The 12,118-nt window shown below is 45.0% G+C and overlaps 1 protein-coding gene across 1 annotated transcript in view; it reads left to right on the top strand.

Moving 5' to 3' along the window:
• The window catches only part of fancl (FA complementation group L), a 36,129-nt gene that overhangs the window by 23,340 nt on the left and 671 nt on the right, over nucleotides 1-12,118 (top strand). Inside the window, exons 8-13 of the mRNA XM_083650317.1 lie at nucleotides 1,207-1,357; nucleotides 3,295-3,378; nucleotides 5,560-5,605; nucleotides 7,958-8,039; nucleotides 10,194-10,310; nucleotides 11,848-11,919. Of these exons, the coding sequence (XP_083506443.1) occupies nucleotides 1,207-1,357; nucleotides 3,295-3,378; nucleotides 5,560-5,605; nucleotides 7,958-8,039; nucleotides 10,194-10,310; nucleotides 11,848-11,919 (552 nt within the window). The remainder of the gene's footprint in view (nucleotides 1-1,206; nucleotides 1,358-3,294; nucleotides 3,379-5,559; nucleotides 5,606-7,957; nucleotides 8,040-10,193; nucleotides 10,311-11,847; nucleotides 11,920-12,118) is intronic.

The following is a 12,118-nucleotide window of genomic DNA, read 5'->3' as shown; positions in this document are numbered from 1 at the left end:
AATAAAAGAAGTTTGACTTGTGGCGAACAAAACCAATTTAGCCATTGTTATCTTTGTTTTCTTTCCATGACCGCCCACATACTTAGAACCTGAACTCTCAACTATTAAATGACTGCTTATAGCTCTAGCCAGAAGACAGGAAACTAAAGATCACTCTTATTAACTCTTTATTTTGCGATCAAATTCTGTAGTTCTTTTCTTACTTTCTTAGGCCATGTCCATACGGAGACGGAAGCGATCTTTTTTTTTTCCGTTTAAGAAAGGTTTTCCATAAACACGGAATCGTTTCAAGAAATGTGTGTATCCACATGAAACCACTGCATACCACTGAAACCGCTGTAGTATATATGCCAGGCCGGTAAGTGGTCTCACTTGCCTATTCACGTTGTATTTGCGAGGGATATATATAGAGCATCCCGAGTATGTCCATTACACTCAGGGTTTACATTTCATTTAATTTCATTTTGTCCAATATTAAAATATTCCAGAATTGCATGTTGTATTAAAAATAAATATTATTTCTATCTAACACGTTTAGCCTGATTTTGTTTGTGTTATTGTAAAAACTTAGCCGCCGCTAAGCCTTCTGGGAAATATCCGATGAAGGGAGGGGAGGGGTGGATGGGAAGAGTCAGCGGTGGAGCCCTGAGGATGTTGTAGGCTACACGCTGTTCTCCGTGTCCACTTGTTGCTGACGGTGGTAATAGAGGAGCATTACATTTTGCTGCAAGAGCCCTAACAGGCTCAGTAGCTGCTGTAGCACGAACGCTAGTGCACTGTAAGCCGCCATGATTGTTATTGTTGCTGGCGGAGAGAGGTGGGGCTATGGCGTCATCGGTTCAGGAAAGATGCGTATGGGTTGTAAACACGGAAATGCAAGGGTGGCGTCTTCAGATTTATTCACTCTGGCACCCGGTTTCAAAAATTAGCGTATACTCCCAGAACGTATACTCCCAGAACGCTGGTTCCGTCTGGACGAAACGTCTATACGAGAAAAAACTTTAGCGGATACACCTAAACTCGTCTCCGTGTGGACATGGCCTCAGTTGAGCATGTTCATAAACTAGCAATACATACATTTATATTTCAGTATATGTATGTCGTGTAGGAGAATAAATCTGAAAATGAGTATATGGAGGAGGCTGGAATTTCTACTTGTCATGGTTAAAAAAAAAGTTGACCATTGTGCTTTGTTCTGGTTTGTAGAGTACTCTGGAGCAGCTCCACGGCCAGTTCCTGCTGCTTCTGGAGTCCCTGGCCGACTTCTGGGCGGTCCTGGACGAGATCGACAGCAAGACCTGGATCCTGGAGCCGGAAAAACCCAGCCGGGCCGACACCATGAGGCGGATCGCCATCGGTACTGCTGCGTAACACACGCAGGCACATCTTGGTACTGCTGCGTAACACACGTAGGCACATCTCAGTACTGCTGCGTAACACACGCAGGCACATCTCAGTACTGCTACGTAACACACGCAGGCACATCTCAGTACTGCTGTGTAACACACGCAGGCACATCTCAGTACTGCTGCGTAACACACGCAGGCACATCTCAGTACTGCTGTGTAACACACGCAGGCACATCTCAGTACTGCTGCGTAACACACGCAGGCACATCTCAGTACTGCTGTGTAACACACGTAGGCACATCTCAGTACTGCTGTGTAACACACGCAGGCACATCTCAGTACTGCTGCGTAACACACGCAGGCACATCTCAGTACTGCTGCGTAACACACGCAGGCACATCTCAGTACTGCTGTGTAACACACGCAGGCACATCTCAGTACTGCTGCGTAACACACGCAGGCACATCTCAGTACTGCTGTGTAACACACGTAGGCACATCTCAGTACTGCTGTGTAACACACGCAGGCACATCTCAGTACTGCTGCGTAACACATGCAGGCACATCTCAGTACTGCTGCGTAACACACGCAGGCACATCTCAGTACTGCTGCGTAACACACGCAGGCACATCTCAGAGTTCACCCAGTAGGGCATCCTGGGCATTGGTCACATGACACTTTGTTTCCATAATGACTACAGTAGTTGTCAGTATCAGTCAACCTGACGCTGCCAGGTGGTTTGTTTTCACATGACCATCTGGGAACGAGTCTCTCAGGAAATCGTTTCTAAGAGCAGGCTCTTTCAAAATACACCTGGCAGGTGATTGGATGGACCATCTGTCTATCACGTCTATCACAGGCTCACTCTCGCTGGCGTTAACACCAAAGCCCGCCCGTAGCTGCCTCTGGAAGCTGATTGGTGGGAACCACTGGTGGTTGGCATTCAAACCGATGATTTGATGGATTTGTCATGTGACCGTGATCTCATAAGTCTTGATCTCATGTGAATCGAGCTGCCACGCAAGGTTAACAAGGCTTCAAGTTCTCAGGCACCATGCCTGATTTCAGCCATAGAGCAGTAATACATTAATATACTGTCATATTTAATTCAATACATTGTACACATTTCCTCCTGGATCACTTTTCAGGCTCAAAAATCTTCTCTTGCTTTTCCCCCTGGCTTAAGTATCAGCTAGCCTGGCAGTAGCCAGCCTTAGATGGATATCGACATCTGGTGCACAACTCTTAAACAAAATGTGTGACAGACATATGAATTGGCCAATCACACGCAGCGTGACGCAACTCGTGCGGCGTCACATTTTGAACGATGCGCCAAATTACACGCAGAGAGCCGGGACTTCCGTAACCGCCCAGCCGATCAGATGTTACCGTAGGAATTCCTACGGGAAAAACTCGGAAATGCTGATTTGCGATTCAGACCCTCCGTCGCCGGAAGCGTGCCGACGTAAGACGCTGGGGCCCAGTGACCACGTGAGATTTGCCACTGTGGCTGTTGTAAATTAGTTCACAAATCAGATTTGGTCTCCTAGTCTGAACATGGCCTTAGTATCAGCTGACAGCTGACAGTACTTAGGTACAAGTCTCAGGCACTTAGCAGAAACTTTCTCTATTTTCACTCTGGTGGCTGTCAGTTGCCTGCATAGTGTGAAACCCTACCTCCTCTTTGTTGTGATAGGTTGGTTCAGCAGTCAACATCATGTGGTCTCCTCTAAAAAGTTGAACTTTTCTCAGCTTTCTAAATCTCTGTTCTGCTTACACAGAGGCAAAGCACAGCACATTTCTGTTCCTCCCCCTTCGCTTCAACATAAAAGATGTGGCGCTACTTTGAAAACAATACACCCTGTGTGTGTGTGCGTTTGTGTGTGTGTGTGTGTGTGTGTGCGTTTGTGTGTTTCCGTGTGCGTGCGTGTGTGTGTGTGTGTAGGGAGCAACGTATCCATCAAGGTGGAGGTGGATCCCAGACACCCTAAGATGCTGCCGGAGTGCTGCCTGCTGGGAGCCGAGCATGGTAGGTAGAGACAGACGGAGACACCTCACAATGCTTTTGGAGGCAGTGCAGGCGCATTCTAAATGAGATTGTGATTAGAAAACACATTCATCGTCTTTACATGAAGTCTTGTGAGCATGTCTTGTACCTTAGGGTGTAATGGGAACAGATGTGTCCTGAACCTCTTTATAGTACTTACATCGCTTTAGTCACTGTATCCTGCCATTCTCCACTGATGGTTCTGCCAGCAAGGATCGATCCAATCACTATGGTACAAACACTGCTGCGACCATCCTTAAGCCCCAAGTGCACTGCAGGCATCAGATCCAAATACCAACCGCACAGAACCAGCAGTATTTGGGGGGAAAGGTCGCTATTTATATGTAGGCAGGCACAAGTCTGTATGCTTTACAGCAACCCACATACATTTTCTATGATCCTGGGTTTACTTGGCTTCTGGCTCGTACTTATAAGATATGTTTGTGGATACACATTTCAATGACTGATGAATAAAAAGTGGCTATATCTCGTAGTTTTGAGCTGCTGTCAGTCAGAGACTGTTGGAATCGTCCTACCCGTCGTGCAGTCAGAGGGGAGAAAAAAAAGGCAGTACTGCGGGAGAAGATGAAGCCATCCAGTGTGACCAAACTTTCACCAACCTCATCAAGACATCCAGGGAATATAGGCTATATTCTACTAGCGTGTTTAGCGTGTTTAGAAGAACATTCTCACTTTGTTCAGACACTTCAGTCTTGCTATAGTGTAGCCATAGCATTAGATTTTATATTGCCTTTTAGACTACCCGTCAAAGGCAGTTTGACGGGTAGTAATAAAGCTTCTACTGCGTGTTTGGCCGTTTAAAACAACAGGTGGACTTCAAAACATGAGCGCCAGCTGCTTTCAGTGCGTTTGGGGCTTTATTCACACCAGATCATCAGATGCAACTAAAACAGGAAAAGGAAAAGCATTGTAATTTCAGCATTGAAACCAGCAGCACTACCCGGCTAGTTGTGCTGACTGTGGCCCGTCCGCGTGTCAGAGGACTTGTCTCCAGAATGGCCCGTTTTCATTCTCGCCACGCCAACACCGGCGCCGGCTGGGCGAGGTTTTGCCACTCTCTATTTAAGTCCCCGTCAATTGTCGCCGATTGTTTCTGTAAACCCAAGGTCACGCAACTCCTCCTCGCCAGTTGCCTAGCAATGCAACTCCAAAGATATTAAACACACACACACACACTTCAGCCGCCAAGACGGCAGGCAGGCGGCGACCCTCAAATATGAGGGGTCGCGCAGAAATATTGCTTTTTGCATGTAGGAATAACAAACAGACGAAAGTGATGAGCGCTGCGCGGAGACAGAGCTCCCCTGTGGAACAGACAAAGTAATGATGGTTCATATCTGACAGTGTCTGTTGTGAACCTGGGCTGTTGTCAAATAAGAGATGGCGTTTGAGGGTTATGTGGGCGATGGATTTAAAGGCAAATTCTTTTTCTTTTCTTTTTTCTTTCTTTTTTTTTACAACCTGGACCTTATTTTGAGCTTGTGTTGTGCTCGTCACCCAGACCAGAAATGTGTGAAACTGATGCAGTACAGAGTTAGAACGCCCCCGCGTAACGGCCTGGAACAGAGCCACCTAGGGGCATGTGGTAACCGTGCATTTACTGTACATCCTGGAAATAGTAGGGATGAGGAAAATTATTCCCCCCCCCCCGCTGACCGACAACCGACGCTCATGAACCAAAATAACCGACAAGATTAAAATGTACTATTTATAGCCTAATGCATTCCCCTGGCCCGGCGAATTTGGCGCAACACTTATTCACGTTTCCCCGTGCGGTGCGGAGCGTGTGTGTCAGCGGATGACAGTCATGGCGCACATGAGGAAGAGGAGGAGCCCAGTGAGCGAGACCGCGCCCGCCGGTCCAAGCCATTAGGCAGGCGAGATAAGCTAATAGATTGTCGTGCCATTGTTTCCACGGGCACAACATGTCGGTAAGCAGTTAATTGTTGCATAGTCGAGTAAACAGCGTAGGATGTGTGTGTGTGTGTGTGTGTGTGTGTGTGTGTTCTCTTCTCTTGAATGTAAATCCCGGGTAACATTAAATCTCTTAGATGTGTCTCTTAGAAAGCTGCAGACCCTGAATCAAGAGGTTCTGCTTTAGAGTCAAAGCATGACGCAGTATTTCTCTTGGTTTTCCTGCAGTGGTGACCCCGCTGAGGAACAAGCTGAACGGCAACATGCACTTGTGGTAAGAAATAATAATGAATTGTATTTGTATAGCACACTTTCAAATCAAAACTGACATCCCAAGGTGCTTCACAAGAGAAAGTACACAGAATAAAAATAACAATAAAAAAATAAATAAAATAAAAACACTTAAATAGAGGAATTTAAAAACAGGCCCTAGTCGAACGCAGCGTGAAAAAGGTGGGTCTTTAGGCTGCTTTTGAAGGCTGCAAGGGAGTCCGAGATCTAACTGGTGGGAGTAAGAGATCTATTCTTCCCTTCTTCATCGACCAAAACACTCTTTCACGTTAGCTTCTTTTCCGCCGTCACGACGACGCTTACCAGAGAGTCATTCTCATTTCATTTCAAGCTTTTTATTTCAATTTGGAACCCACTGAGGGAGAGTCTACATGTAGACCGCTCTGAGGCCATGTACACCAGTTAGACCTCTCTGAGGCCATGCACACCAGTTAGACCTCTCTGAGGCCATGTACACCAGTTAGACTGCTCTGAGGCCATGCACACCAGTTAGACCTCTCTGAGGTCATGCACACCAGTTAGACCTCTCTGGGGCCATGTACACCAGTTAGACCTCTCTGAGGTCATGTACACCAGTTAGACCACTCTGAGGCCATGTACACCAGTTAGACCTCTCTGAGGCCATGTACACCAGTTAGACCTCTCTGAGGTCATGCACACCAGTTAGACCTCTCTGAGGCCATGTACACCAGTTAGACCTCTCTGAGGTCATGCACACCAGTTAGACCTCTCTGAGGCCATGTACACCAGTTAGACCACTCTGAGGCCATGCACACCAGTTAGACCTCTCTGAGGTCATGCACACCAGTTAGACCTCTCTGAGGCCATGCACACCAGTTAGACCTCTCTGAGGTCATGCACACCAGTTAGACCTCTCTGAGGCCATGTACACCAGTTAGACCTCTCTGAGGTCATGTACACCAGTTAGACCACTCTGAGGCCATGTACACCAGTTAGACCTCTCTGAGGCCATGTACACCAGTTAGACCTCTCTGAGGTCATGCACACCAGTTAGACCTCTCTGAGGCCATGTACACCAGTTAGACCACTCTGAGGTCATGCACACCAGTTAGACCTCTCTGAGGCCATGCACACCAGTTAGACCTCTCTGAGGCCATGTACACCAGTTAGACCACTCTGAGGTCATGCACACCAGTTAGACCTCTCTGAGGCCATGCACACCAGTTAGACCTCTCTGAGGTCATGCACACCAGTTAGACTGCTCTGAGGCCATGCACACCAGTTAGACCTCTCTGAGGTCATGCACACCAGTTAGACCTCTCTGAGGTCATGCACACCAGTTAGACCTCTCTGAGGCCATGTACACCAGTTAGACCTCTCTGAGGCCATGTACACCAGTTAGACCTCTCTGAGGCCATACACACCAGTTAGACCTCTCTGAGTACACCAGTTAGACCACTCTGAGGCCATGCACACCAGTTAGACCTCTCTGAGGCCATGCACACCAGTTAGACCACCCTGAGGCCATGTACACCATAGGGCTGTCACTTTTCATTCGAAATTTGAATGCAACTTCGAATGTGGGGGAGGGGTTCGTGTTCGATATGTAAATTGACTGTTCGATTTTTTTTTTTTTTTTTTTTTTTATGAACCAAAATTAACCAACTGCTGCTTGCTGGTAATGTTAATCCCATGTCAGAAAAAGTCTCCAGATTTGTCGCGTTAGTCTCTTCTGAGAAAGATTGTCTCCAGGGTCTGAAAAGTTGTCTCGAGTTGGATGCAGCCAAGTTTGTGAGGCAGTGTTGTGACTGTGAGCGTCCAAGCTAACACGTCGGGGCTGATGCCCGGTGGCCTGGACTGATTTTTTTTTTTTTTTTTTAATTAACCAAAAAACTTCGAATATATTCGAACGAATTTCGGGCAATTAAAGTTCGTTCGAACTTTATTTTGGGAAAAAGTGACAGCCCTAGTACACCAGTTAGACCTCTCTGAGGCCATGCACACCAGTTAGACGGCTCTGAGGCCCAATATCCATCTGATAATTACATTGGGGGAAAGAACATAATGTCTCATTTTGAAGCGAGGCTGAGAATTTCACCACAGGTTTTCACATTTGTTCCGCCTCCCCGCATGACACATCTCAGGAAAATCTCACTCCAACACCGTTTAGTTTAAAATAGCAGAAATGCTCGAGCTTCTCTCTCTCTCTCTCTCTCTCTCTCTCTCTCTCTCTCTCTCTCTCTCTCTCTCTCTCTCTCTCTCTCTCTTTTTATACCAGTGGTGGAAGTGTCCTAATCATCCCCCAGTGTCTTTGCAGGCTCATTTGCATGTGTTTAATTAGTGTGTGAAGAAGCTGTCTGTGGTCTGCTGGCAGGAACCCGGACTCCAGCGTCTTGCACAACCTCCGGGATGTTTTGGAGATCCAATTCCCGTCACCTGCCACCCACGAAAAATCTGTATGTCACACAGTTGCCCCCTTTTCCATTTCAAACATGCCCGTTCCTATCATAAACGCGTGTGTGTGTGTGTGTGTGTGTGTGTGTGTGTGTGTGTGTGTGTGTGTGTGTGTGTGTGTGTCTCTATGCATGTATGCTACTGTTTGTGTGTCCGTTTGAGCCTGAAGTTATAAGGGGGTGGACTGCATCGCCTGTTTTTCTGTCTATTGCTGTTTTTTTTGTGTGTATTTTTTTCTATTTCTCTCTCTATATATACAGGCTTTTTCTTTCAAGAGGTGGACACAAATTCCCCTTTAATTGGGTTGTTTACAGATAAGATCATTAGAATAACAAAGGTGGCAGAATTCTCGGCACTATCAAGATCGCTTTAATCACGCAAAACCATTTATCTTTTCTTTTTTTTTTACTCTTCCCTCTTCCCTCCTCCCTCCTCTGCGGATGGGTTGAAAGGGCGTCGTGTTTATCCGCTGTCGCCGCGGTGATTAATGCCTCGGCTTCATTAACATTCAGAGGAGCGCAAAAAAAGTTGAGTTGACCAGATGTTGATTTTATTTATTATTTTTTTTTTTTTGTACCTGCCATCCACTCTCTTAATGGATAGCTCCGGAAAAACAGGAGCTTCTCATTACGGCAAAAAAAATGCAAACGAGAGCAGAGAGAGAATGTGAGATTGTGTGTGTGTGTGTGTGTGTGTGTGTGTGTGTGTGTGTGTGTGTGTGTGTGTGTGTGTGTGTGTGTGTGTGTGATGCTGGGATTGGAGAGAGGGAAGGAAGAGGAGAAGCAGGTTGGACTGAAGGTGGGCTGAGAGAGAGGAAGCGTGGGGGGAGCCGGGAGTAAAAGGTGATGTCACCAACCAGCACTAAAGTTTGAACTAGAAGGTTATTTATCACTTGAGTGGGCGGAGCACCTGGTTACACAAGCCCCGCCCCAATCTTCAGCATCCTCCAGCAAACTAGCAGGGAGTAACACACACATGATCTGTACCCCTAGAGCAGGGATGGGCAACTTTGATGATACAGAGAGGGCCACAAAAAAATGTCCTCGCTACCAGAGGGCCAGATTGTGACCGTGCACTTCTACCAGTAGCCTACTGTAACACCATCACTCCCAATTATAGCTACTAATTTGATGAAAAGGAATCATAGTTTATTATACCAACATTTATATTTTTCATATTCAAATTTAGTAATTCTTCCATTCAGATGACACCAGAAACTTTGCTCTAGCTTTAAAACAGCCCACTACAGCAAATTGATGGGGTACATCACCCAAATATGTCATATTAATCAGATTAGTAATGTTGCATGTGCAATGTGCATCCTGGATATAGTTTGTTACAATAGCGTTATTTCAAATGCTAATGTTAAACAGTATGTGGATGGACAATGCTAACGCCATTAGTGCCATGTTCTGGGAAGTAAAAAAAAAAATGATTTGGGTGGCCTAACCTAACCTAACCAAAAACGTCCACCTTAACGTCCGAAACTCTGACACACACTTCTTTTAAAAACCAACTCAAATCCCACCTTTTCAGGAAAGCCTACAATATCTGACTTCTACCTCCACCATCCTCCTTCATTTTGTAACCCCTATATTTGTATTTGTTCTGTATCTGTGTGCGTTTATGTTATACTGTATGTAAAGCGTCTTTGAGTAACCAGAAAAGCGCTATATAAGTCATATGTATTATTATTATTATTACTGTAAAAAAAACATGCTGAATATTTCTACTTCCATTTAGGACTGGCTGATACGGACCAAAAAACATATCCCTGTATTTTTAGGCTAAATGGCGATACACAATTTATATCTCAGTATTTTCTACTAATTAAGTACAAATGTTAAGTTGTAAGTCAAAGCCATATGTGAGATGTAGGGCTGGGCGATATGGACAAAATCAAATATATTTTTGACCAAATACTGTACCTTGATACCGATATTGTGACAGTATTGTCGAGATGGCTATTGGTACTTTTACAAAATATTTACACAATGAGATTTTTCATAAATAATCATCAGTAATGTGGATATAATGACTAAGTTGGTAAAGGCAAATAATTGAACAGTCTGGTAAGTTCAGCCCTACTTCAATGCTGTAATTGTGTGTGTGTGTGTGTGTGTGTGTGTGTGCGTGTGCGCGTCTCTTGTGTGCAGAGCTTCAGTGTGGAGTGTGGGATCTGTTACTCCTATCGCCTGGAGGCTGCCATCCCTGACCAGGTGTGCAACCACCCCCACTGTAGCCAGCCCTTCCACCAGGCCTGTTTGTACGAGGTACACACACACACACACACACACACACACACACACACACACACACACGCACCTGTGAGACCAGCACCATAATAAGATTTCAGGCCACTCATTCTAGTGCAGATCGATGAAAAGGTACTTTCAAATGGGATGTTAAAAACATACATAAATACATGTATGTCTATAATGCAGGTGACAAAGCTTTTTTTTTACACTAATTATCTTGGCGTCTTCTACCAAACTTCATACAACCTGCATAGAGGCAAAATTTAGTTTAATCAATGAGACAACAGAACTATGGTAACTGTTGTTAGGCTTAAGTGTCAATGGCCTTTTAATATATTTTTTTTTAAATTTTGGCCTCTGATATTATGGATATGATGATGCAGTTTGATTATCCATTTATTATATAATTGATCAATGCTACACTGGCTGTCTATGGGAAGCCCTAAACCTGAATTGACTCTAATATGACGTTTTCAAGTATGCTGCACAGAATGTGTGTTAACATTGTTCTCACCATCATCCTGGGTCTCAGTGGATAGTTTTAGTGTCCCATGATGGTCTGTGTATTAAATGTTTTAGACTTTCCACTCTGCCACAAAATACAACTTTGGTAGAAACACTCAATACTTGTAATCTTTTGGCATGTAAACGGCGTAATTTAAAGATGCTGCATATCAGCACAAATATCCGCATCTTCACTCGATAAATAGTGATATTGTCCTTCTCAAACCCATATCCGTCAAAGCTGATTGTTGACAAATACATCAGCCATAAATTATTTGGTTAATCAATAATCAGTCACATGCTTTTTTTTTAAATTAATGTTTGAGCACATGACCATTGTGTGAGCACTATAATACTGGCACATTATGAGAGTCATGGCTGTCTGCTTGTCACTATGCGGGCGAAGAGGGGGATCGTTGAGGTGGACTGATGCCGCTTCACAAAACACACATAAGCTCCTGGGGTGTATTTTTAGGTGTAGAAATCTGTGTACGGCACACACAGGAAAGCTCTAAATAAAATATCACACCCAAATTCACACTTACGACTACCGGTACTATCCTCTTTTTTGTTGCCACATCACACTAATCAGACTCAGAAGACGGCATACACTACAGTATGCATGGTGAGAGATGTGTATCAGTACGCACATTCTCACGGCCCGTGGATTTTCTATAAATTCAGAAACGTGTGTGGAAAGTGGTGCAGCACACCTTTCGCGTGCGTACACATGATGGTTTATACATTTGGCCCCACTGGCCTTCTACCCATCTGCTTGAGCGAGGACGACTTTGTCTATATATTCTATATTCACAACGACTCTTTTTTTCCAAGCCTATGAAAAGTGGCCAAGAGGACCACATACATCAAGCGACGCATACAAGGACAGGCACACTTTAAACGCGCCTGAGTATTGTATAACGCTGAATAAATCCTTCCAAGTGTACAGTAATGAGTGTATATTCAAACGAGCTTTATTGTCACTTGACACTGACATAGCAGATACGTGACGCTTCGTAATGATGCTTCTTGTCTCTGTCTCTTCCAGTGGCTGCGAGTGCTCCCTTCCAGCAGGCAGAGTTTTAACATTATTTTTGGAGAGTGTCCTTACTGCAGCAAGGTAACGATGTATAACTGACAGGTTTTCTTCAAAGTGCTTCACAAGGGCCCTGGCTCCTCTGAGAGTCAATGGATATTCATAGCTTAATTAGCACAGCGCTATACATCTATACATCACGCAGCCTTCTCTTTTCGAACAGGCTGCCCAAGTGCATTCAGAACAACGCAGCGCATTCGAGTTGATTTTACTCAGGGTATTC

This window comes from Poromitra crassiceps (genome assembly GCF_964638095.1).
Source record: "Poromitra crassiceps genome assembly, chromosome: 14".
NCBI lineage: Eukaryota > Metazoa > Chordata > Actinopteri > Beryciformes > Melamphaidae > Poromitra > Poromitra crassiceps.
Note: the sequence above shows the minus strand (reverse complement) of the source record. Positions and strands in the feature narration are given on the sequence as shown.